General features: G+C 42.2%; 1 protein-coding gene across 2 annotated transcripts in view; it reads right to left on the reverse strand.

Annotated features, from left to right (window-relative positions):
• Window positions 1-24,063, reverse strand: part of usp43a (ubiquitin specific peptidase 43a) — a 100,370-nt gene extending 76,307 nt beyond the window's left edge. The window contains exons 1-2 of one of the 2 annotated variants that reach the window (XM_044345751.1): window positions 23,111-24,063; window positions 13,798-13,956 (exon numbers count right to left, since the gene is read on the reverse strand). In XM_044345751.1, the coding sequence (XP_044201686.1) occupies window positions 13,798-13,956; window positions 23,111-23,722 (771 nt within the window). In that variant the 5' untranslated portion in view covers window positions 23,723-24,063. Of the gene's footprint in view, window positions 1-13,797; window positions 13,957-16,901; window positions 17,025-23,110 lie in introns of those variants that run through there. The other variant, XM_044345753.1, reaches the window with a different exon arrangement.
• Between the last annotated feature and the right edge of the window lie 990 nt (window positions 24,064-25,053).

Consider the following 25,053-nt stretch of genomic DNA (forward strand, 5'->3'; position numbering starts at 1 on the left):
AGGCGAGCAGCGTGACAGGGACGACGTTAAGGAAAATGTTCATTTAATTACTTAACAAGACTTAAAGTGCATAGCCATGCTAATCATGCCCCCCTAAGAGGCTGTAATACACTAGTGGGGCAAAAAAAAAAGCTTGGCCTGATGATGGCGCCAGAGAAAATGTTGTTTTACCATCTACATGGAGGGGATTTATCCTCTATGTGGTGGATATTTTAGCACTTTCAGACTCAGCTTGTCAGGCTCAGTCGTATATTGTTTATCTGAACATCCATCAGCATCAGCTGTATTTCTTCAGGCTCAGCTGTACTTTGCCAGATTTATCAGATTTAATAGAAATAACTTCTAGTTTTTATATAATAAAATGTCACAAAAATATTTTTAAAAAATTGGCCATCACATCATCATGTCCTTGAGCCCAAGGTGACTTCTTCAGATTGTATTTTCTGTCCAAAAGAATATTCCATTTACAATGATGTAATGCAGAAAAGCTGTAAATGGTCACATTTGAGAAGCTGGAACCAACAAATATTTAGCATTTGTGCTTTATTAACAACTTTTTTTTTACAATAGACAAGTAGTAATTATAAAAATAGCTGGCAATTCATTTTGATATAATGTTGAAATGTTGATAGATTAATTAATTGATTAATTGATGTTACTGTTTCTTCTTAGTCAAACTGATGAACTCTTAGATTAGATTATCAACACAAAACTCCATGATCATGTTTAGCTTTACAGAAAGTAAAAGAATGAAATAAACCCTTTGTAGCTTGTTGAAACAGCATAAAGCCGAGCAGGACTTTTATCATTTGGAGAATGAAAGAGGAGAGAGTGAGATATGCAGAGAGAGAGAGACTCTGACAGAGCCACGCAGAGACTGGCTCAGAGAGGGAGCACGGGGCACGCAGCAGTCCAGAGAAGGGGAGGAATGAAAGAAACGCTGTCCGTGCAGTAAACCGGCTGACTCACCCCAATTCTTTCAGCTCCGGATGGCTGCTGCTAATTCGGCCTATTCAAAGCTGGCTTACGGTAACAAGGCAGTCTGGGAGATAACGGTGGAAACCACAGGCATTTTTAACCCCCCTCTCTCCCCCCACCCCCCCTCCTCTCAACCTCTGCCCCGCTGCTTTCCTCCGCACTCTTCCAGCCATCATAACCCCTTCTCCACCGCCCCCTTTCCCAAAAACCGTGTCCAAGTCGACTGATTGCTCTGGTTGTAAAGACCAAAATCAAATACCATCACTCTACCTTTCTCTCTCTTCTTAGGCCCTTTCCCTATCACTCCATTTCATACAGTACCGAGTGCAGCCAGACTCGCCACTCTATGGCTGTTACTATGGAGATGCCAGCCGGGCCAAAACAAAGGGAGAACAGAAAATAAGCAGCCTCAGACAAGAGCCCCTGGCAGAGCTCTGAGTGCCAAATCTGGCTTGGCAGCAGAGGCTGGAGCCATCTCTCTCACTCTGTGTCTCTCATCTGCACACTGGAAGTGTTTATTCTTAGGCAAATATTGATCTAGAGAAATAAACCAACTGACACAAGTCATCGAGATGAAGGGGAGAGAATTCATTAGCTTTTAAAAAAGGATGGGTCCTATAAGGCTGTTTGAACTTTAATAGGAGCTGAGTTTTAGGATAGATGATGCCAGAGGCTGGAAAAAGCGGCATTGTTGACCTGTTTTTGGCATCCAGAGAAAAACAGCGAGGGATCTCATGCCAAAAGACAAGCTGAGAACTTAAAGTGAAATGTGATCATACATAAGACCGGCTGATGTCTTCATAAAGTCTCTCTGAGATGTTAGAAAGAAGAACGTTCCACAACACACATTAGCGGAGGAATCAGGTCTGCGTTCGGTTGATTTTGCTGACAGAATTAATTAAAACCTGGCGAGAGGAGTCATCAAAGTGATTATTAGTTCAATAAACTGAGCTCCACTGGTATAAATTACATCACATAAAACTCTCGAGAGATGTGGAAAAAAACACACACACACACACATTTTTCTCTCTCTCTCACACACACACCCTTGAAAGCTCCCTTCAAAGTGTTATTATATAGTCTGACCACTTTAAACTTTATGAAATGTAGAAGGTGTCTTTGTTCCTTGGCCTTGCATGAGGCATATGATTAAGTAATAATGTTGCCGGTACTGTTTAATGGGCTTCTGTTTTGGGAAGCACAAGGTCTGCATCCATTTTTTAAACCCTTTATCCTTCTGCTAAATCTGCCACACGGGCTCATTAACATATAATCAGTAAAACCGAAGGGAAAACGCACACACACCCACACAGAGGACCGCGCTGCAAATGACGCGCTGATAAATCTGAGACTAAATATCAAAATTTGAATTTTGTTTTTTTTCTGGTGCACATCAATCTGCTTTTGACATGTGTCATGAATGAAGTGCATTTTTTTCTCACAGCTGAACGAGATACTTTCATTTTCATTTTCTCTGCACAATTCTGATGCGAACAAGCGAAGCTCTCTTTTCCTATTAATCCAAAATAAAAGGGTTTTCGTCTGAATATGAATAAGATGTAAATATTTTCTTTTTAGTTCAGGCCACTGAGGACGATAATGAACAATGGAGAACAGGTGACAGAAACAGGTCAGACTGCATTGCAGCTATCAGTCCTGTTCCACGAGCCTACGGGCACCAGGAAGTCACAACCATATAAGGAAGAAACGCTTGCAAATGTAGGTGTGGTGCAAATGACTCTGAACAAAAGACCTGCAGGAGAGACTTTGTTTACTTGAATAAGACACACACACACACACACACACAAAAAAAGAAGCATGCATCTCCTTTCAGTTTCCTGTGCACCAGCAGGACCAGTTCTTGATAACACACACTGATCACACAGAAGACGATAATGAGTGTGAAAATGTTACAGCGATGCCTCTGAGGATTCGAGGCAGATTGTGTTTTTTTTTTTTTCCTCACTGCCTGCCTGTCAGACTTACTCCAAGGTGACAATGTGAGCAACTAATAGCCCCCAGGTATCTGTATCTCTGCATTAATTACTGCTAAACCATCCACAGTGCTAATTCAACACCTTTCATCCAGTCTATCTCATCATAAAACAACAACAGGAATGTTAGAAATTACTTACTATGTTAGGTATTACTTTACTGGTTATTATCTTTTTTTTATCTTTTATGTGTGAGTGATTGTAAAGATGCTGCGAAGTGTGTCTGGAGATAAATGCTTTATGATGCAGTCATGCATAAGCCCAAGAAAAACTTCCCTAAGGGGACGATAATGTATCTTAAATATCTTGGGAGATGACAGACAGAAAAGTGCATTGTTTATGTAAATGCTTACACATTTGACTATGACTGACTTCTTCTAAATTATTTGATGTAATTAACAGTTACTTGTGATGCAAAAAAAAAATCATCTCCGGTCTCAAGAGAACAAATTACTTCCAGTCTTAAAAGCTTGTATTGTAAAGGCTGCGTGACTATGTTGGATTACATTATATTACATTATACATTGTGTGTGTGTGTGTGTGTGTGTGTGTGTGTGTGTGTGTGTGTGTGTGTGTGTGTGTGTGTGTGTTGCTGTGACAGAAAGTGGAGTGCTTTTTATCCCCCCCATCTTGACATCTTATCATTTACATGCCTTTCCTTATCCACTGAGAGACCTAAAACTTGATTGCACCTCTCTAAATATGGTCCTAATAAAAAGGATATAAAAATAGAATACGACCGTCATTTAATTCAACATTTGCAGAGAGCTCTTTCTGAAAAGGCTCCTATTTTACACTCAGGATGTAAGAGCTGAATACGGACGCATTTACAGTACAAGTCTGACTTCCATTAACTTCCCTTAAGTCCTTAATTCACCCCAATATTCATTAGAGGAACCTCTCTACCGAACCCCCTCCACTCCACTGCCTTTCTTTCAGTCCGTCTTTCACTTTCCTTGCTCTCTCTCTCTCTCTCCTTCTCTCTCTGCATGGACAGAAGTCTATCTTTCAGATGTTCCTGAACTATTTAAAGAAGGACATCCTTTGAAATATTCATGTATTTAATTAAATGTTTCCCAAGAAATGCAGTGAATATTTCATTCCCGTAGTAGGATCCATTAAAAGCCTTTTACAGTAAATGTCCACCTGTACGTTTGGTGGAAGTGTCCACCTTGAGTTACTGTACTTTTACCGAATGCATGAGTGTGTCTGTGCGTGTGTGTGTGTGTGTGTGCAGGGAATATGGAGAAACAGGATTAAAAAAAACACACACACATTCCTGACCTAAAAGAGGATCGCTGCTTGCTAAGAGGGAAAGTAAGATGGAAAAATATGACTAAAAAGAAAAGAGCAAGCGAAAGCATCTCTGTCCTCTCTTGTCAGAAATGCAAGAGAGGTTTTTAAAAGCTCATCCTGAAAACTCTGTCACACCCGCTGTCACACACACACAGAGGAAGGACACCGCGAGGACGTGAAGGAAGTGTACCTGCTGCCATCTCCTGAGCACGAATCAATCACTGAGCTAATGTTGCTGCCACTTATGGATCTCCTCTGTGTCTAACCCTCTATGTGCAAATGTTTTGCCCCCTGAGATGACATTTTTTAATTTTTCATATCCTCCCGCAGCGTTGGCATTTCAGTCACAGCGCTCCTCTGTAGGAGCTGCTCCACGGCCGGCCGGGTGGGGGGTCCCTGCTTCAGATCCCTCGGCTCGAAGCTCCGGTTTCTACTTGCCTCTATGTGACTCAGTTCGCTGCGTAGAAATGTCATACATGATTTACTATATTTCTACTATGTGGTTTTGCTGCAGCACCAAACAGGTCCATCCAGACTTTTAGCAGTCATTCGCGTGACAGTCAACACTGTTCCTATTAGAGATGGGTTTGTTTTTTTTTCAGTTGTGTAATGGTTTCGATTTAATTAAAGTTGCTTTATTATGTTTCCAGTTGATTCTGAACCTGATGTGCATTATGGGATTGTAGGAGAAGATCAGTTTTATGGATGAGGAGGCTGGGACTCCCCCTGGCAGGAGTCTGGCAAAGCCATTACGACACTATAGTGGTCTTGCAAGGCCAGAAATAAATGAGCTTGCACTCATAATGTTTGGTGCAGTTTAAACAAACTTTGGTGCGTTTCCAACCCCTGTCTCCTCATTATTTATGACAGATGAGGTCCAGTTACTTTTACTCTACTTTACTATTTTGTGAGCTCTCCGTCACACCGGAGAATATAAACTGACACATTAAAGGCAGTTAAGTCTCTAGAAGTGATTTTCAGATTTTAGTCCACTTAGCGCTGATGATGCTAGTCGGTGTTATTTCATGTTTAGAATTCTTGGTTTGTTATAAATCAGTGTGGACACAAAATGGACCAAAACTAAATGGCAACAATTGATTTTTATTTCCTTGGTCTGGACCAACTACAGGTGTTAGTGGCCTAAAACAGGTGTCACTTCAAGAGGATTAAATGACTCACAGTCCCCCCCCCCCCCTCCCTCCGATTGGATGAAAATACTTGACACTAGTCTTGGTGATACACATCATTGGTCTTTGCTTCCAATTTTCAAACTAAAGAAATGGAAAATCTTTCCCAAAAATGTACCAGAACCTAAATTTGAGACAGTTGAAATATCACGCTTAATCTTTGTCATAAAGTTTTGACTCAGCTTAAATAGATTCTGATGCTTCTTGTTTTCAGACTTACATCTGTGAGAACTGAGTAGCAGATATAGTGTGTGTAGTTGCAAAAGGCACAAACACACACTTTCTCTCCTGTCATGATCTCTCTTCTCACCTCTGAACAACCGTTCACAGGAAATCCCAACTTCCCTCCATTAAGACTCTCAAAAATGAATGTAATAGTGTCATCTGACCTTTCTTCTTTCCTTGTTTCCTTTCTGGGTTCTCACACTTGTTCTCATATTGTATTCTAACAGATGTTTCTTGAGTGAGATACAGTGAAAAGACAGAGCGACGTTTCACCCCTCATGTTGTAGAGTATACGTCACTAGATGAAGACAGACATACTTCTCTTCAGTCCCTCTTGCTCTCTGTCACTTTATATCTTATACCTTTCTCCATTTATTTTCATTTTCTTTCATTCTTGTCTATTAAAGACATAAGAAAGTGTGGCAAAAATTTGTTTCCAAGCAAGCAGGACTCTTTCGTTTTTACAACTTACAGGCAGAGTTTCAGAGGTGACAGAAAGGAATACCACAGGGCTGTCAGAGCTGGGCAACTTCATCCACAGAGACCAACATAATGCAAAGTCAACAACTTTGTTTCACACACAGCGGCACAAAGCCCACCGAAGAATCCACGTTTCATCCCTACAGAAGTCTAACGGGGTTGCAGGGTTCAGGGGGGGCAGAGGGAGTGACAGGGATGAGGAGGCCTATTCAGTCATTCATCCCTCACTAGCCGATAGATCGAGACATTACGTCAGGAAAGAGGCTTAAAAAAGACACTTGAACGGTGAATTATGGATGAAGCCATGGCAAGAAAGAGAAGGCAGAAATGTATGTTGAGAAATATTTTAGAGAGCTGAGGTTTTTCACCAAAAGTTTCTTTTCCCCTCACTCTTGTGTAAATCCTATTAGAGGGGTAGGTTAGCACAGAGGAATCGGATGACCTCATCCACTCTGTCCAGGCTGTTTCACAGTGATAAAATATAAAAAAACTCTCAGAATCGCTCCTTTACACTGACATCTGACATTATATATACAGCAAAGTACCAGTCAAAAGTTTTTAAAGACTTTCTCGTTCAGAGAAGGTGTGTCCAAACTTTTGACTGGTGCTGCACACACACACGTGTAAGTACTGAAATGAGCATGGAGGTTAAAGAAAACATGATTTATGATTTATTTTTATAATATCAAACATTTCCCCCCTTTTCTGCAACAGTAGCCCTCTTTGAAAAACACATCAAACAGAAAGACTCTCTCTCTCGCTCTCATTCTCTCTCTAAGGAGGAATTTGTGGCATCTTAGAAATGTCACTTGCTGTTAAAATCGGGCTGCTGGTCGAGTGTGGGGTGGCGGCTGTGGGAGGGGTTCCCCTGCTTTGATGTAAACCTGTGTAAGATAGAAGAGGAGGAGGACGAGAGCTGAGCAGTGAGGGGTGAGGAGGACAACTAAAGGTGTAACAACAGAACGACACACACGCCAGGCAGAATCAATGATTTGCTCACTCTTTTCACTCTTTATTTCATATCATGAATTAGATGCTCCTCCAAAAAAATGATGTTTTCTGCTACATGAATCTTGGGTCAGCATCATCCTTCTGAATTTGTGCATGTCCCTGTGAATACAACAGCATGTGGCACGTGAAGGAGTTGGGGTCAGTTGTTTTCTTGTGGTTGACTGCTCCTCTCTGTAGAAGTAGCTGCCTATTTTATGATGCAATTGCACGTTTTGAAGCTCGCTGAGGCTGATTTACAGCAGGTTGGATTTATTTCACAGGACACATTAACAAACATTGTTGTAAATGCACCAAACTTAGCCTAAATGCTATTTTTCATCTGTAGTTCCTAAAAAAAGAACAGAAGGAGGTCGATATACTTCTGTACATTGTCAAATGCAAATTAAAACACGGAACACAGAAGCACATAACACGAGGCAATCAAAGCAACGAAATGGGAAATATTAATGTTAATATGCACTTGAAAAGACAACATTGTGCTGGATTATTAGGCACTAATTGAAACAAGCAAAGCAGGAGCAAACAGTACACAGACATTAAAAAAAAAAAAAAGCAAATAGACACACAGCGCAAAATACATTAATTAAAGAAAAAGCCACAGTAGAAGACAGACTGGCGACAGGTGAGAGCAAACAGCACAGACAGACGGTGAAATAAAGGCTTTTTATGAACGGATGTGTCCAATTCTCAGTTCAGAGGTTTAAAAACCTCATAAATGTTCTGAATCTATGCGTGAAATATTAACAATTGCTTGTTGGCTCTCTCTCTCTCCACAATTAAATTCTCTGCAATATTTACAGTTTCATAAATAATTAAATGACGTAAAAAAAAGCTGTAAATATAAATTAAACATTTGCATTCTCTCTCTCCAATAGTGCATTAATGACATTAGCTTTGATTCACAGTCATCAAATGTGATTTTAGAGCTGAATTTCTGCTGTAACGCCTCTTCATCGTTCACTGTTCACTGTAAAGCACCGACTGCCTGTTATTTCTTCATTCTGTCTGTATTTTTTTAAAGAAGTGTTCCAAACTTTTTTTTTTTTTTTTTTTTTTTTTTTACACAAAACACATCTCATTCCTGACACTGATGTTTTTGACTTAACCGAGGAGATGGATGTGCTATCAGAGCATCGATGCCCTGATGGCTGAGACAGAAAAGGGAGGCAACCAGATCAAGGACCTATCAAGCTCTTCCTGTCACCCTACCTGTCAGCTGATTCATCTAATTCATCGACATTTGCTCTCTGCCCCCCCCCCCACCCCCCACGGAGAACACGAGCCAAAACTCGCACGGAGAGCTATCAAACTCACTATTTCCGTCCCCGTCGATAAGGGGGCTCGCTCACTTCACCGCATCCACTGACCTGATTTCAGAGTCTACGCAGCTGGCTCTGGGGCCAGGGGATTTTTATCCCCCTCCCTCCGCAGTTAACCCTCCTGGGGCAGAGAGGCCGACCGCTATCGACATTTAAAATGGAATAATGCATACATAATGCTTTGGCACTGGTGTTGCATTGGGGAACCTCCTATCCCACTACTGTCCATAGGGGTGAGACGGATGAGTTTTTAAATGCACTCACTCTAAATCCAACTCATGGTGCGCCTGAGGCTAAATGTAGCTGCGCTCCATGTGCTCACTCTATGAACACTGGGAGATTTATGCCACTCTGATAATTCAAAGCATTAGTTTGTTGGCTTGAGACGTTTTTCTCACCAGAGATATCAGGATTGTTTAGCCTTTCCTCATGTTTTGAGAACTGCTGACGCCTCAGGGTAGAACATAATGCACCAGTTCTGAGTGTGATTCTGACCTTTAATATCATGATATCTGCCATAGCTCATAGGCAGCCGCAGATATGTTCCAAACTAAAACACCCGGTCAAGAAAAAAGTCTCTCCCACTTGTAGCAACAGCTATTCTTTTCTCTTTTCAAACATGTACTACGAGATAAATGTTGCCAGTTTGGTAACATTTGAGCCAACGGAGATGACACCGATCTGATCTTTTCAGCGCTTGCTAAACAAAAGTCAAGATGTTTTCCTGACATATTTCATTACCTATTGCACCACTGAAAAAAAAACAACAACTTTGAGATGCTATTGTGCACAAAGCCGTGACTTCGCTACGGTCCTCTTTTAGCTGCTAAAGAATGCCGCTGATGTGGTGCCAGTGAAGCGAGAGGGCGACCAAGCGAGTTTGACGAGGTCCCGTTGGAGAGAGGATTAACATTACTGAGCTGCCTTTGTGTGTGTTCACAGTCTTGTGTTACATAATGTTACTTGGGTGAAGCTGCAGGACTGGTGACACTGCTCGCACAGCAGGTGTGCAACACAAACATGAGATTGTCCGCATGTGCAATCGAAATATGTAAAGCCTCCTTTGTGGAGCTTTAAACGCGGAGCTGTTGTTGATAGTTCGACAGGTCATTTTGGAGGATGTAGTAAGTTTTGACTGCAGTATACTACATAGAGTACAACAGTGTTTTAAAGTTTTTGCCCTCATCCCCCTCTTACAGACACAGAAAATTAGAAAAACCTCTGGAATATGAATCTATGTGAAGGGATCCACAGAGACCCGCTGTCTCTTTGAGTCTAGCTAATGGGAATTCAAATAAATCAATAAATCCATCCATCCATTCTCTAAACCGCTTATCTTGTCCAGGCTTGTGGCGGGGGCTGGAGTCTATCCCAGCATCGGTTGAAAGACAGGGTATAGCCTAAACTGGTCACCAGTCTCTAAAAGACCTACACAGACATAAATATATATCGAAATATATTCAGACTGTGTTTAAATCCAGTTGAAATTAACCGCATGTGTCACCAACATTTGCAAAAAAAAAAAAAAAAATCAATGTATAGCCTTGAACAGAGTGAAATTGTGAATCAAAGATGTACTTTAAAAAACAAAAGTAGGACTCGTGACACTTGTTTCTTGGGAATTTCAACACATCTCCAGTAAGAGGTGGAATAATAATGAGATCACCGAAATGTCACAACATCAGAAGGCTGTCAAAAGATGTGAGAAAGAGCCAGGTAATGCACAGGTTGCATGGGGGGGGGGGGGGAGTAGTTACTATAACGAAAATAGGTGTTCTCCTGAGATTAAATAAGTTGTTAGAAGACTTAAATGCATTTAAGCATCTGACAGGCATGATATTAAAGTAAACTGATAGACTGAACACAAAATTCTATGTTTAGAAAGTAGATTCAGCAGTTTTAGTCTGTTACAAAATTTCAACTTGGTCAAGTCTATGAGTTTAGGTCAGGAGAAGAGTGAGGATGAACTGTTGGTCGTCCACTAAACGTGTGTGAAATTGACAGGGAGGAATGTTGACACTGTGAAGTTTCTGTCAGCTCAGCATGACCTGTATCTGTGTCCTCTGTGCCTGTTTCCCAGGATCTGGTGACGGACAAAGCAATCAAAGTCACTTTCCTGTCTCCTTTTCCCCCTCATCTGCTCAAATCACCCATCTGTTGTCCTTCTATACTGCCGAGGGCACTTCAATCCTCATCTGACTTGTAAAGGTTGTGAGTATGGATCTGTGGTGTCTATGGATGGAGAGGTGAAACTGAAACTTCACTTGTATTTCTATGGTTTATTAGTGAAGCGCATGAAGCTGCACTTCAGACTGAGCTGTATGAAAGGGGCATAATACACTGTTGGGATGATTATACGAGTTTATATCAGGCTATAAAGTCGTATAATTGGCATCAGGGATTTGTTGTTTCTGCTGATGCTTCGTTATAATAAAACTTCATGTTAAAAGTCTGAACTAAGGAGGAGATATAAATATAATTTACAGCTTTGAGACATGCATGACAAAACATAAAGAGGACTGAATGGTTTCCATGTGTGTGAATGTGCACATTACTTTATGTGTGTTTTTATCCGCCTGTTTCTGAAAATGTTTTTGTACACAGATCACCAGGTCACCAAATTTTAAAGGAGACTGCAATTTCCAAAACTGGAGTTCCACATTATCAGCAATATAAGCATGAGAGCACTGTGCAACCTGAATGAAATCAATTTACAGGAAAGGGGACGAGCGTTTCATTTTTAGAAAAAACAGACATGAAGATTTTTTTTCTCTTCTCTGCCTCATAGCAGTGTGAGGAAAGCTGGCTTTATCGTATCATGATTCACTGGCGGCCTAATGAGAGCCACGGCCCTAAGCTGTTTATGTAGCATAAAGGCTGCCTCTATTAGTGCTCCTGTCAGAGAGGGGGAGCTGGGAATTGGGTGGCAGCACAGTGACAATTCGGCTCATAATACTACTCATTTACTAACAGGACTGGATGTCCTCAGCTGGCAGCGCAGTGAGGCCCAGAGTGGAGGCAGGACCAGCATCGCTGCCACCAAATTCCAGGCAGACTCTTACAGAAAGACACTCAGCAAATGTAATTAAACACAAGGGGTTTCTCACAGTGGGGTGTTGATCGCAGCAGGTTTTCATATCCAGTATTTAATGTATACACACACATACATATTCCACTACATACTCTATATCAAGACAAAACGACAAAAGATGCACATAACCAAAACATACCTACATTGCAACTACATGTAATGTATTTTTTGCACTTTGTATTTGTCCCCTACAGAGATGTTTGTGATGCAAGGCAAGTTTCCGAGAAGTCTGACACTGAAACTGCACTCCAATCCAATCCATATATCCACCAAAGACAAATTTTATTGGCTGTTGCTTCTTGGCAGGTGTTCATGTCAGACTCTAGTCATGATAAAACGTCATCAGCTCAGTCATGATGTGTCTGCCCTTCACTCCCTCTCGCTGCATCACGTCCAGCCCTGGCTCCTTTCCGAGTGCAGGGTTGCAAGGTGAACAACCCCACATCAGAGACAGACAGAGAGGGGGGAACGGCTGAATGGCATTTCAACAGCTTCTCCTTTTACCTCTCACAGACTCACTCCACACAATGGTTTCATTTCAGACCCAAGGCCCAATGGGTTTCTAGTAAACTGCAACACTGACTTATCACAGATGCAGTTCCACTCGGAGCTCCGTTCGCAGACCTTTGGGGTTACTGCCATACTGAGCTTTAGATAACGAGGTCTGCTTAATTTCGTAGCACATCATGCAACTGCTCTGTCTCATAAAACAATACTCTCAGTGTCACACAATTCTGCACCTGAGGTTGGATCATAATGGTTCTCTGCTGTCTTGCAAAAAAACTAAATTTGACAGGTTTTTGTGCAATCTGACTGTGCCATATGGACAATAATGTGAAGCAGCGGATCTCTATTTCTGCTACCTGTGCAATCATTTGTGCAGTAATGAAAAAGATGGCCACAAAACTGAATTTGGTGAAGATGCTAGCTTGGAACCAGGAGGCATATTATATATATATATATATATATTCCTCTTGGCCGCTTTCCGAGTTCTAATTGGATACAATTGATTACAGCTCTCAGAAGTTATCATCAAGTACTTCACAAAAAAAAAAAAAAAATCTAATTTGTTTGAAGAGATTGGGATGTCTGGGAAGGCTCAAGGACTCAGTCAAATTGTGTCTGTGACCTACTCACATTTAATGAGTCAGCACTGACTCTGCTCCAATATTGAGGGAGGCTACCTCTCTTCTCATAAACTCGTGCTGAACAGCTAAATCTTTGTTTTTGGCAAGTATGTCCTGCCCAAGTTTTTTTTGGCCCCGACCCAGATCTGAGTCTTTTATAAGAATATTGGGTATCTGCCCATACTGAGTCAGATTCCATATTTACATTTACTTCAACTGAACACATTGAAATGACAGGTGTAGTTTACTACAAGCTACTTCATCTAAACACAGAAGGTCCTACCTATTAAATTGATCATCTTAAATGATTGAATGATTGAGAACGTGACTCCTGAAATCGATGTGACGCGATTAGCTAGAGAGAAGAGTTGTGGTAACTACAGAAATATTCAGTTCACCCACTATTGGACAGCAGTGTTACAGAAGATCTGTGGCAGAGTACAGCTAGCAGAGAGCACACAAACCTGATCAACTGCAAGGTCTGAGTCGGCCTATCATCTAGTTACTCGCCGCCACCAGCTACGTTTGTCATTTCAACCCGTGAAAGCGACGGTCAGCGCCGGCTAACAATGAGAAGCTGCTACCTGAACGCTTTGTACGCCGCTTTGTGCCAATGAGAAAGAGAGAGAGCGGAGCGAAGCAGTGTACTTTGCCAACCTCGGTGTCAGAACTCCAAATTATTTTTCACATTCCAATTTTGAGCTTTATATGCAGTGAAATGCTGGCATTGTAGGCTGTAATAAAAGAGAGAAGCTTTTGCCACACTAGCACCGCAGCTGAAGTGAGGACAGTAAGTAAAGCTTTGGCATCTTGATCGGGTTTATTTTAGCCGATGCCAGCTAGGATCCTCAGAATCAGCTCAGGACATCTGTAACGTGTACTCAGCCTAATTGTGTCCATTAAGTGACAGCCAACTTTAGCGGAAACTGTTAGAAGGCTTGATTGCAAATATCAAAACCATTCCAAGCTACTGCAGCAACAGCGATAGCTATCTCACAAGCAACCCTCCAGTCTATTCACTGATTCCATTAAGCCAGTCAAATCAACAGCAGTGATGACGAGCGGCTGCTGGTGGGGCAACGGACTCACCTTGACGTTGGCTTTGGTCTTGCTGCTGCTGCTGTTGCTGTTGTTGTTGGAGCTTGGATTGGCATCTTCATTAACTCTGTCCAAAAGCCAGAGGAGGAACTCCAGGGCATCATGCTGAGAGTTTCCCCGAAACTGAGAGCCGTACTTGGCCACTATGCTCTGGGGGGAAGAGAAGAGACATCATAATTACGCCGTCACTTTGGGTGATTTCAAAAGTCATTAAATCCTGACAAAATTAGGTCATGATTACATGGAACGTGGTGATTCGTCATTTGTAAGTTAGAGCTGGTTCGGCTTGAAGCACTCAGGAGACAGATGGGGAAAAAAAAGCACAGATGGGTTTTTTTTTTTTTTACTCTTATCACTACACATGTACAATCTCTTAAGAACATATGTAAGACATTATTTGGCGATGATAAGACCATGTAATTAAATAATTCATAATTATCTTTGGGCCTCTCTATGAAAACTGAATAGTCAAGTGTTCCCAGAAAAAAAAAAAAATCTATGGCAGAGAGCACTTCAGTAACACTACACTGTGGCAAATGTAGGCAGCAAATCAGGCGAGTCCCAGAAAAAACACTATTCACTATATTCTCAAATACAACTCAGTGTGTTCAGCTTCATGTTGTTCACACACATCCGTGCATAAAAAAGAGCTCACACAGATCTACTTGGAGGTGATTCTGCCTGTTGTATTTTACCAGCACATCAATTTATCTGACAAATTTACGTACTAACAATTTCACTATTTTTTGGGGTCAAATTAGTGAACCTGAACCACTTGTTTGAGTGAAATATGTTAACCTGTGTGTGTAAGCAAGGCAGGCCGAGAGAAAACAAAAAGCGAGTGCATGTGTTAAATGTGTAACCATTCTTGATAGCACTATTTCATTACAAAAATTGGGGATATAATTCAACAGAACCAAAACAACCATAATTACAAACGACACAGAAAGTCTTCTGCCAATTTCCGCTGACCAAAGTTGATGGTCGTAAAACTTAACAGGCCCTGACAAGCCATTTATATTGGATTCTGATTAAATTGCGTGCCTAGGGTGGGGAAATTCTCCTCATCCAAAGACATTTCCAGTAGAGTAAGTATGTTCTCAGTGAGTTGACGGCGGTTAACCTGCTTGCAGGTCTAGTTTGACTTGTTTGAAGAATATTTAGGACAATACCCTCAAAGATATCAGAAGGAAGATCATTTTATTGCTACTAAAAAAAAAAACGGACACACTGGAAACAAGTGAAATAAACCCATTAAGTAAGATTTTACCACTTTGGGCAATTAAATAAAACAAACAGCATCAGTAAAGCAAAGCAGATACATCAATACCTGAGTGTCAGATTGTAAGAAATCATTCTCTAAAAACACATTCATACATTGAAAACCAGAGGAGGACTCATACAAAGAATATAAAATAGCTGACAGGTGTTACCAGGAAAAAAAAACCCCAGCCAGACTGTCTAATTCAATCACGAGGAAGGAGTTGTAAGTTCATGAGTCAGACAGAGAAAATGACAGACAACACTAATGACAGCAATAACATTACACTAGGTGGCCACTCCTCTATCTCTCTGTCTCTCTCTCTCTCTAGCTCTCTGTGTGTGTGTGACTGACAGCTCGGCTCCACACCTCATTAAAAGTCACCACATCATACCTGCAGTATCCCAGTATCTAAATATAAACACGGGAGGGAGGCCCCCCTCTACCTGGCGGAGACAGCCTGCTAATGAGCTTCATCACTATAAGGAAGCACCGACAGGGGGATGGAGGGATGGAGGGATGAGGGACAGATGGAGAGAGAGAGAACGGGGCTGTTGGGAGTTTCAACCGACCTACAACTGTTCTTCTGTCTTCCTATCAAAAAAGGACGGCGCAGTTGTGGCTGGCCCAGAAATGAAAAAAGTAAGAAAACCGAAGTTTCCTCAAAGCTACCAGAAAAAATAAGGAGGATGAAAACACAAAAGGATGAGAAAGGGAGAGTTTCCAAGGTTACGATTACCAGGCTGAGTCTGGGAACAGAAAGCCGATGACATCAAGAGGTTATGACTTCATTAAGACGAGGGGGATGACTTCGCCGCTGGCCTCATCTCTGCTTTTTTCCCCCCCTCTCTCTCATCACTTTCTCTCTGTTTGGGTGTGTGTGTGTGTGTGTGTGTGTGTGTGTGTCACAGCTGGGGATAGTAGTTTTTCTCATGTCTTTGATATCTGTTTACAGTGCTGTCTTTCAGCGTCTCTCCAGTGAAATGCACCACACAGCCTCAAAGGCACTTAAAAGTGATTTCATAAAGTGGTAAAGTTGTATTCCCTGCCATTAAGTCTTTTTTTTTTTTTTAAATTCATTCTTTTGTAAAAGGGGAGAACTGGAAAGAAGAAAACAGTAATGAGAGATTGAGGGAGAGGCAGGTATGTTGAAATGTCGAGTTCTTCTGCAAACATTAGTGTTCAGAGCTGACCTGAGCGCCGCTCTGGTGGGATCTTAAGTGTTTGTTGAGCAAACACTTGAGAGCTAGTCAAGGAGAGGATAAAGGCGGGATGAGGGTCATCCTGAGGGCTTTTTGTAAGAACTATTGATCAGTCTAGACCAACGATCTGATTCTCAGTCCAAACCCAATAGGACCTGACCTGATGTAGTGGGTTAAGACAGCATTTCGCTTTCATTCTCTCTCTTTCTCTCAACAAGCTTTGTTTCATTTATTGATTTTATTCATCAGTGTTTTTTCTTCACTAGTCTGAGACTTTCAGACAATGCTGTACAGCCTCTAATTATTCTCAGTTTAGGGCTGTTTACTTTTTTTAATGAAATTTGCAGCAGACACCTGAATCCAACCTGTAATTATTGAACTGTGTGATGGTCACACATGCAGCCACACAGCTGCGTTGAAGTTTGTATCCCAGCTGGCACTCACACTTTACATTTGTAGTTCATTTTTTCCTCAGTTAGCTAATTTAATTACATACAAATAAATAACACACTGGATTTTGTTTCATACATCATACTCATTTTATTTTACAGTTTTACATTAGTTTCTATTTGCACATTCGGTTAACTTTTGTCATTAGTTTAAGTTGTTGTAATTGTCATTTTTTGAGTTACCAGTGTCAGGGTGCTGCTCCTGGAGGACATCTGGCCAGGCCCGGGCAAAGGATGTGCACCAGGACATGGAATGGTTAAATACAGGAAGTGGCTAATTGGGTCATACCAAGTCCTGCCAGCTCATAGGGAGGAACTGTTTATTTCAAGTTTAGTCATATTGTTTATTTCTCTTTATTGAATGTTTAGTTGGGTATTTTTGGTTTAGTTGATTTAGTTGCGTTAACCTGTTTTGGGGGGAATTCTGTTGTTTAAAACCCTCTTTTTTGAAACCACCTGAGTCTCCTTTGTCTGCCAGCTCAGTCTCTTACAAACTGGAACCTGACGAAATCTGAAAGATGTTACTCATCCAAAAGGCTTATGTTGTGTTTGAATAAAATACATTTTAATAAACAGTCAATGTTTGGGAATATAGAGTCTGATTCATGTCTTTTAAATAGATTTTCTTTCTTGTTGTAGAATAAAGGACTGCCAGCTTTTCCACAAACGCACAAAAATAACAAAGAAGGAAAAAAAAAGCATTAAAGAAAGATAACAGAATGACAAAAGACAACGACAGACCTGCGCAGTCTCCGAAGCAGGGGTCATGACCTCCCAGCGGTCAGCGGAGGCCGGACTGCAGGCTGGCAACACCCCCCTCCCTCCCTCCCCTGCCCGTTCCTGTTTTAGTGTCCCGTCTTGCTACCTTTGCTTCACCTCACACCATTACCCCCTACTGCCCTCCCCACATCCATCCTCCTATTCTGTAAACAATGACGGATCAGAGCTCTGGCAGGCCAGGAATTCACTATCAACATACATCAAGCAAATGGCTCTCCTCTCTCTCCCTAAAAAACCCATTTAGACTACCTCACCTCATCATGGTTCAACCTGTCAAACAGGCCCGGATGGATTCCTCGGTGACGGACAGAGAGTTATACTGACAAATTATAAGAGGTACTGCACACTTTTCTTTTTCACACACACACACACATAGTATCCACCCCCCCACAGGTGTGGCTGGAATGAGGCTGGATGGAATCTGTCATTACCGGCTGCTCCATTCACAGTTTCATTTTTCAGCAGCCGTGTGTTGCAGGCTCACCTTTGCTGTCGGAACGGACTGGACACACGGAAGTCATCATTTACAGCCTCCACTCATACCACTCTCTCTCTCTCTCTCTCTCCCTACACGCTGTGTTTCATCTATCCATGTTTCTTCCATCTATGTTTCATTCTTTCTCTCTCTCACAGTCCTCTTTCTTTTCCCACTCTTTCTATTATCTCTCTTTTTCTTTTCCTCTCTATCATATAAGAACCATTCCCTTCACTAATCTGTCCCAGCTGAGCTCCAGTCAGCCCAGCTACTCTCGGAGCGCACACACAGATGAGCCACTCTTAGCAGTGTAGCACCTGTCCTCCTCCTACCATCCGTCCGAGTCTAAACTAATTCAGCCTGCTCCTTCCTGTGTCATCCGAGGCCACGCTGGATTCACCTCCAGAACAATGGAGAACAGGCAGGCATTCATGATGACAAAACTAAATGCAACATCTCTAAATCACACACACACATATTTTCTCTGAAATGCTGAGAAGCTTGGAAATCCTCCGATAAAGGTGCCAGCTAGTCAAGACTGAACAAAGTCTGCGTGTCCGCAGATGTCCCTGGTGTGGGATTTACAGGCGATCAGTGAGAAGTAAGAAGGGATGAGATGCAATGGAAATAATCGCCTCTGAATGGTTTACAGCTCGGGGAAGGCTCCTCGGGCTCTGCTGAAACTGAAAAATTGACATTCTGAGGATCCACAGCTGAGGCTGTAAATACGCTACCATGTGCACAACTGAGAGTCTTGTTACCTGACACGGTGTTGAGAGCTGTTTGAACATCTCTGCCATTTCCATGTGCTTCCCCTCACTGAGATAAAGCAGGAGAGTCAGTCTACTAGACTCTTTTCCATGATTGGGTGATCACAGTCTAGCACCCCGGGATAGTAAAAGATGGATTTATTCCCATGGCTTCTTACACCACATCGTTGAGGCTTGGTACATAAATCACGGGAGGGATAATAAACCTGGTGGGAAAAGGTCTCATATATTGTAGTGCGTACACAGATACAGCCCAGACAGACTTCTCCTTGTGTTTCTTTATTGCCTTTTGTCACAGCGGTGTAGGTATAATGGAGTGCGGCTCAGTGAATCGTGGGAATGCATGCTGCTTGTCAAACATCATATGGTGGCTCTGTTACAGCACTTGTAAATGGGCTAGCTTGTGTTTAATAAGTGGAAGATGAAGTGTTTAAAGCATTATTACTTCCACACTCACTTCAACGGCTGACATATAGACACTACCGCCTATCTCCGACCCAATATAAAGAATACACTGATCTATTGTATGCTTGAAAGCAAGAAAAATAACATTACTTCTACCTTCATTTTTTTTTGCTATAATCTCTAGCGACATCTGCTCTATTGAAAAAGCCCCGCCGTGCAAATTCAGCACACAGTCCAGGTGGTGCATATCCCCACGGCCATGTGTGCGAGTCTACAAACCACGTATACATCCTCAGCGCTGCGGGTGAGAATGATAGCGGTCCTTGAAGGAGAGCAGAGACAAGAAAAGACAAATAAACCATCAGTCTGCCCTGCCTCACTGTCACACACTTCCTGCACTCCCAGAGCAAACAAGAACTCCTTAAAACACCAGGCTTCATCTTCCTGGCTGAGATCCTCTAGCCTTACAGAGCTGCATCCTGTCAAGCGTAAAAAGATGAATCCAGGCTCTCCTCTCTGAAACTTTGGAAAGTAGTTACTGAGTTGTTAAAACCTTTAGGTCAGGAGTGTGAAGCTGCAAAATAGAGACAGAGCTCACTCTGTCATCAAGTCAAATTGATGTAGACAAGTTCTAGACCAAGCAATAAAAGGACACTTCATCCCTCCAGATTTAATCAACATCAAACGTGCAGTGAAGCAGTTGTGGCTAAGTTTGAAATTGTGACCTTTAAATACAGCACCTCCACTGGGTTGATGCCATTTGCAAGCATACCTGCACATTTCATATCAATCAAACTGACTGTATAAGACTTTTAAGAATCTGATGAGAGCGTGGGTAATTTTACAAATGAGCTAAGTGCAAAACTGATTATCGGCCAATGAGATAAAGTTAACATACAAACACACAGAGATTGGTGTACATTCGAGTTGCAAGATTCATCAGTTAATCAATTCAAGTTTCGATAATGGATTAATAGTCACTTCTTGAGCAAAAACTCCAACCGTTCTCTGGTTCCAGCTACTTTAAAATCATCAGTTATTCTGCATTTATAATATTAGTGAGAGGCGCCGGTGCTTCTTGAAACAGTCTAGTGATTCACAGAACTGATTTGTTTTGTTTCTTTTTCACATTCAGCACAAATTTGATTAGGTTTTGGCACAAACTCTTATATTTTGTGGTGGCTGAGTATGAATTTAAATGTATTTTCTTATTGTGAGTGTTTGTCAGTATTGCAGTATTACAGACAGACACAGTACTCTAGCACAAAAAACTTGTTTTTCAGCTTCAAGTCACACTCCTCAAGAGGATGTAACATTTAATGCTGATATACTACTGTATCTTTGCAAAAAAAAAAAAAAAAAAAAGCCTGAGGTCATTCTGCTATTTTCAACTGAAACACTGTGACTCTTACTGACAGGCTCATGACTCTGACTCACTCTTAATCCCAATCCCAAAAGAACAAAAAAATTTAGAGAGAGCACGTAAGCAAGCAAGCAAGCAAGTATTCCTGAGAAAAGTTTATTTTATCACTTCTTCGCAGGCCAGTGCTTCTCTTCAAGAGCGGAGGAATTTGGAAATAATGATCCGTTATATCAAAGTGGTCTGTCCCTTTTTCTGACAACAGTCGGTAGGAGGGGGGGGGGCTTCTACAGATCACAGGAGGGATGATAGTTTTGTTTTCTATAATGTCTCTCCCTCCCTCTTTTTCTTTTCTCTCCCTCTGAGTGCACACCATTGGATGCATCTCAGCAGGGGGGCTCCTTCTTTTCCAGGCTGAATGCACTTGCTCCAGTAAACATCCTCTCTGCAGTTTCACCCTGGGATGAGCAGACAGACACAAATCGCTGTGTCGATGCGGGAAAGGGTAAGGAGTGAAGGACATGTTTTTCTTTTATTGTAGCCGAGTATAATGAGAGGTATTAGATCCAAAATAGAGGAAAAGGTGAATACGTCTATTCAAATACAGGAAACCCCTTCAGATATTAAGTGCAATGACTTATATTCAGTGTTCCCTTCCAGCATATCCTAAAATAATGGCCCGAGTCATTTTTTGACTTGTAGTAGTAGACTGTAGTTTTTTTGTGTTTTCTGAGAAATCTGAAAAAAATAACTCGGGCCATTATTTTAGGAAGGTGACGTTATGGACGTTACATTGACTGATATCAGCCACCGTGTTTAACCCACGTTAACTGGCCCAGAGTTCAGACATGACTTAAGTAAGCTTCTGTATATTTTTCATATATTTTGTCCTGTGTGCAAAACGAGTGTCCTGAAATCAAAATGGGTCAATGTCATCATGTACAAACTGTAAAAAGAGCCAATTCATAGGATGTAAATTCATTAATTACTACTAAACATTTCTTCATTCAAGGCCTTTTCATTATTCTAAATATAGGCAGGCGCTCCTATAAGTGAGGCTGCATGTGAGTTTGAAAGTTGTAGTGCAGGTGCTTTGCTTTAATGCAATAATCAGATCAAAACAGCATCAATCTCTTCTTTACTCTTCTGTATTAACCACTACCTTTCCCTTACAGCTGTGGAATACACTGTACTCTTTCTCTCCCATATGCTTGTTATTAATTTATTACCAACTCTTGGTTGTGGGTGAGGAACAAAGTCAAATCCAAAGTCACTGTCATGAAATTCAACCTTTTCCATTATAAATGATATCCCTGTACGATTGTGTGTGTGTGTTGGTGCACAAGGTGCATACCCCCTCCCCGATAACTTCCCCCGGGCTGTTGATGCAACAGAGCAGTCACCCCTCAGTAAGCCTACTGGTTGACTGTCATCCAGTAAGCCCAGAGGGAAGGTTGGAGGCCCTGCAGTCCTGGCTCACAACAACCACCACTGAATACAGCACTGAGACGGCTGCTTTGTATAAGTTTGTGACCACTTCTTGATTCAATTTCCTTTATAATTGGAAAAGGTGATGCTGTGATTGCAAGGTGGTCACTGCATTAGTTTAACATGCATTTCACAGCTGCAGTGAATAAAACTGTAGTGCTTGACCCCCTTCTCACTCCACATGACAGTCTAGGAATGCAGACACACCACCTTGAGGCGCTAGATTGTTGGTGGGCAGGTGAGTCAAGCAGAGACACTGCAGCCTGTGTGTAATCAGTAACCGCATGTCCTGCGCACACAACACACTAGTTCAACAAACAATAATAAAATTTCGAACCTGTGATGTAACCTGGTCAGGTGGTTTTTATTATTACTGCTTCACATGAATCATGGTTGGCTCCTCCTTTCAAATACTGACACATTTCAAGGAAATGGAACACAGAGGTTGACCATTGACCTTTAAAACGCATCCAATAAAGTGCTCATCTGACGTGTGTTCGTTCAATATTTGTTTTGCCAATGTATGGCCTGTAATCATTTGTTAACATCTTCTGAGGAGGGCACAGGATGCACAACTTGCTCCAGAGACACTATTAACTGTGTGCTGAGGTAAACAAACTTTTTTAACAAGCAGCCCACTGGGGAGATTTTATGTGAAGAATGTGGACCATAACTAATCTAGTCTGAAGATAATGACACAGGTTATTCTTTTATCCATGGCTGGAGTAACCAGCAAGGAGCCCTGAGGCACAAATTTCCTGTGCAGTCCCTATTGGGCCCCTGTCCCCCCCCTCTCCCCATTCACTGTGCAATGTGTGACCCTGTCTCACCAAGCACAGTGCACACACACAGCAGCCAAGGCAGGTTAATTATATTTTGCCCAGAAACCCATCAGCACCCCATCCTTGAATACCTGACCTCAGGTTTTCTATGTATAAATTAGTTTGTGGTAATTTGATAAACCACCTCAAGGCCCTGTGTTTGTGGTTTCATTGGGGTTTATTAGTAGCCTACATATTCTTAAATGTGCAATTAATCACAAAGCAAACCCACACAGTTTACTGAGGTAAAGCTCATCGAACCATCAACAATCCAGTACCCACTCTCTCCTCACCTTGAACTCCACAGACAGCTGCGGCGTGTACTCCAGCGTCCAGAGCGCTCGAACCAGCGACGCCAGCTGCTCGGTCACTTCTCCCCTGGCGGTTTGCGGCTCCTCGCCTCCCACCTCCCCGTTCACCCTCCTGTGGCACATATCCGACTTGTACTGCTCCAGCCCGAGGTACTCGGCCAGCAGGTCCGTGTTGCTGAGGCACTGAACCACGGCGTTCATGAAACAGGTGTTGCCGTGGTTCTTCAGTCCCAGCACCCCGGGAGTCTTGTCGCCGTGGCACCACGACAGCCTGTCTTTTACCGAGCCGTGAGAGGACACCGTGGAGCTCTTCTTCACGGTTCCCTCCCTGGGGATCTGCGAACAGTCGTCTTTGAAACCCCCGGTAGAGCTTTGCCCGAAGCCGCCGTCGTCGTCCTCTGCGTCCGGCGGTTGCGCGTCGCCAAAGTGCGCCAAAGTGCCCAAAGTTTTAAGGATCCTTCCCATGAAATTCCCAAAAGATCGCAGCGATTTCCTTCTGATAAACCTCCCGGTTTTATATTTCTTTTCTTTTCGCTTCGTCGTTTTGGGTTTCATGGGTTGTTTTCTTACCTTGTTTTCCTTGCGGGTATCCATGGCTCTGTTACGGATATTAGAACTGAGAGAAAATGAAACGGGCTGTGGAGTCGCACCTGTCTGCCAGGCTGTCTACCCCTCCTCCTCCTCCTCTTTTCTCTCCACAAATCTTACCGCTGAGGTGGCACCGACTCGGTGCCAATAAGGCACATGATTACTGATATTATTCCCTTGACATCCCGGTAATTCCCAGTATGTGGTTGTGACCCGTCCGCGCGTTTTGATGGGTGACGCTCTCTCCTCAGAAACTACAGAGAGGAGCTGCCTTGCTCTCCCCACATCACAGGTTCAATTACACTTCCTCATCGATGGCTCTCAGCGCTGGCGGTATTTCACACTCTCTCCACCGCCGCTATTCCTCCCTCCCTCCCTCCCTCCTCTGTCTATGGAGCTACAATGAACAAGTTTCTATTTGGAGGATCCTGTCTAATGCCTGCCCCTCAGACATGAATTTAATTAACCTGGTTTAGATATAGTTTATCACAATGAAAAGACAGATCAATGAGCAGAATCTGCTTTTTTTTAATAAAGTCACACACTGTTGCTTGATTGGTGATGAGTATAAAACTTTACACCTCTCGTTTATTGCACAGGGAGGGAAACCCACAACAAGGAAGTTATTGTATTTAATAGGCGTCAAGGATTGTAGCCTTAAACTGCCCCCTGTAGGACCAATTACAACATCACCTGCCCTAAAATCCTCACAGGGTCACATAAAATCACAGGTATATGTTGGATTATTCAACTCTGAGGGCTGCAGGGTGAAGTTTGTTACATGCATGAACTTAAAGCTTCAACTTAACCTGATTACACATCTACAAACTAGGCTACTGTTCACACAAATATGTCGTTTTTCATGTTAAATAGCCAGCCTGTGTCCACACATGCGTGTTACAGTCCCTGCTGTCTTGATGTAGATGGCTACTGAGATGTATTATCACATTACCTGCATAGAGTGTCTGAATGTGCTTCGTTCTGCAACTGAGATACCTTCCCTATAAGCATCATACAGACAGATGTGTCCTATAAATAGCACGGCTACTGTCTTCACGCACATTTTTGGCTTTCAACGTGGAGCCGGCATCTTTTGTGCTATATTCAGATTCTAATCATCTGAAGCTTAATTTCACAGCTCACCAGTACCAAAGATTGGATTTAGCGAGCCAGATGTGCTGATTTATTGAAATAGATTGTCAGAGCACCAGTCAATATTTCCATAATTTCCCCAATGCTCTTATTCTAGCAAGTAATGCAACAAAGAAATGTCAGTCTGTGGGTCAAACTGTGATTTTTATGTGTTTTTATCCCCATGAAAAGGATTCGTAGTTCCA

This window comes from Thunnus albacares, chromosome 3, assembly GCF_914725855.1.
Source record: "Thunnus albacares chromosome 3, fThuAlb1.1, whole genome shotgun sequence".
NCBI classification, from domain to species: Eukaryota; Metazoa; Chordata; class Actinopteri; order Scombriformes; family Scombridae; genus Thunnus; species Thunnus albacares.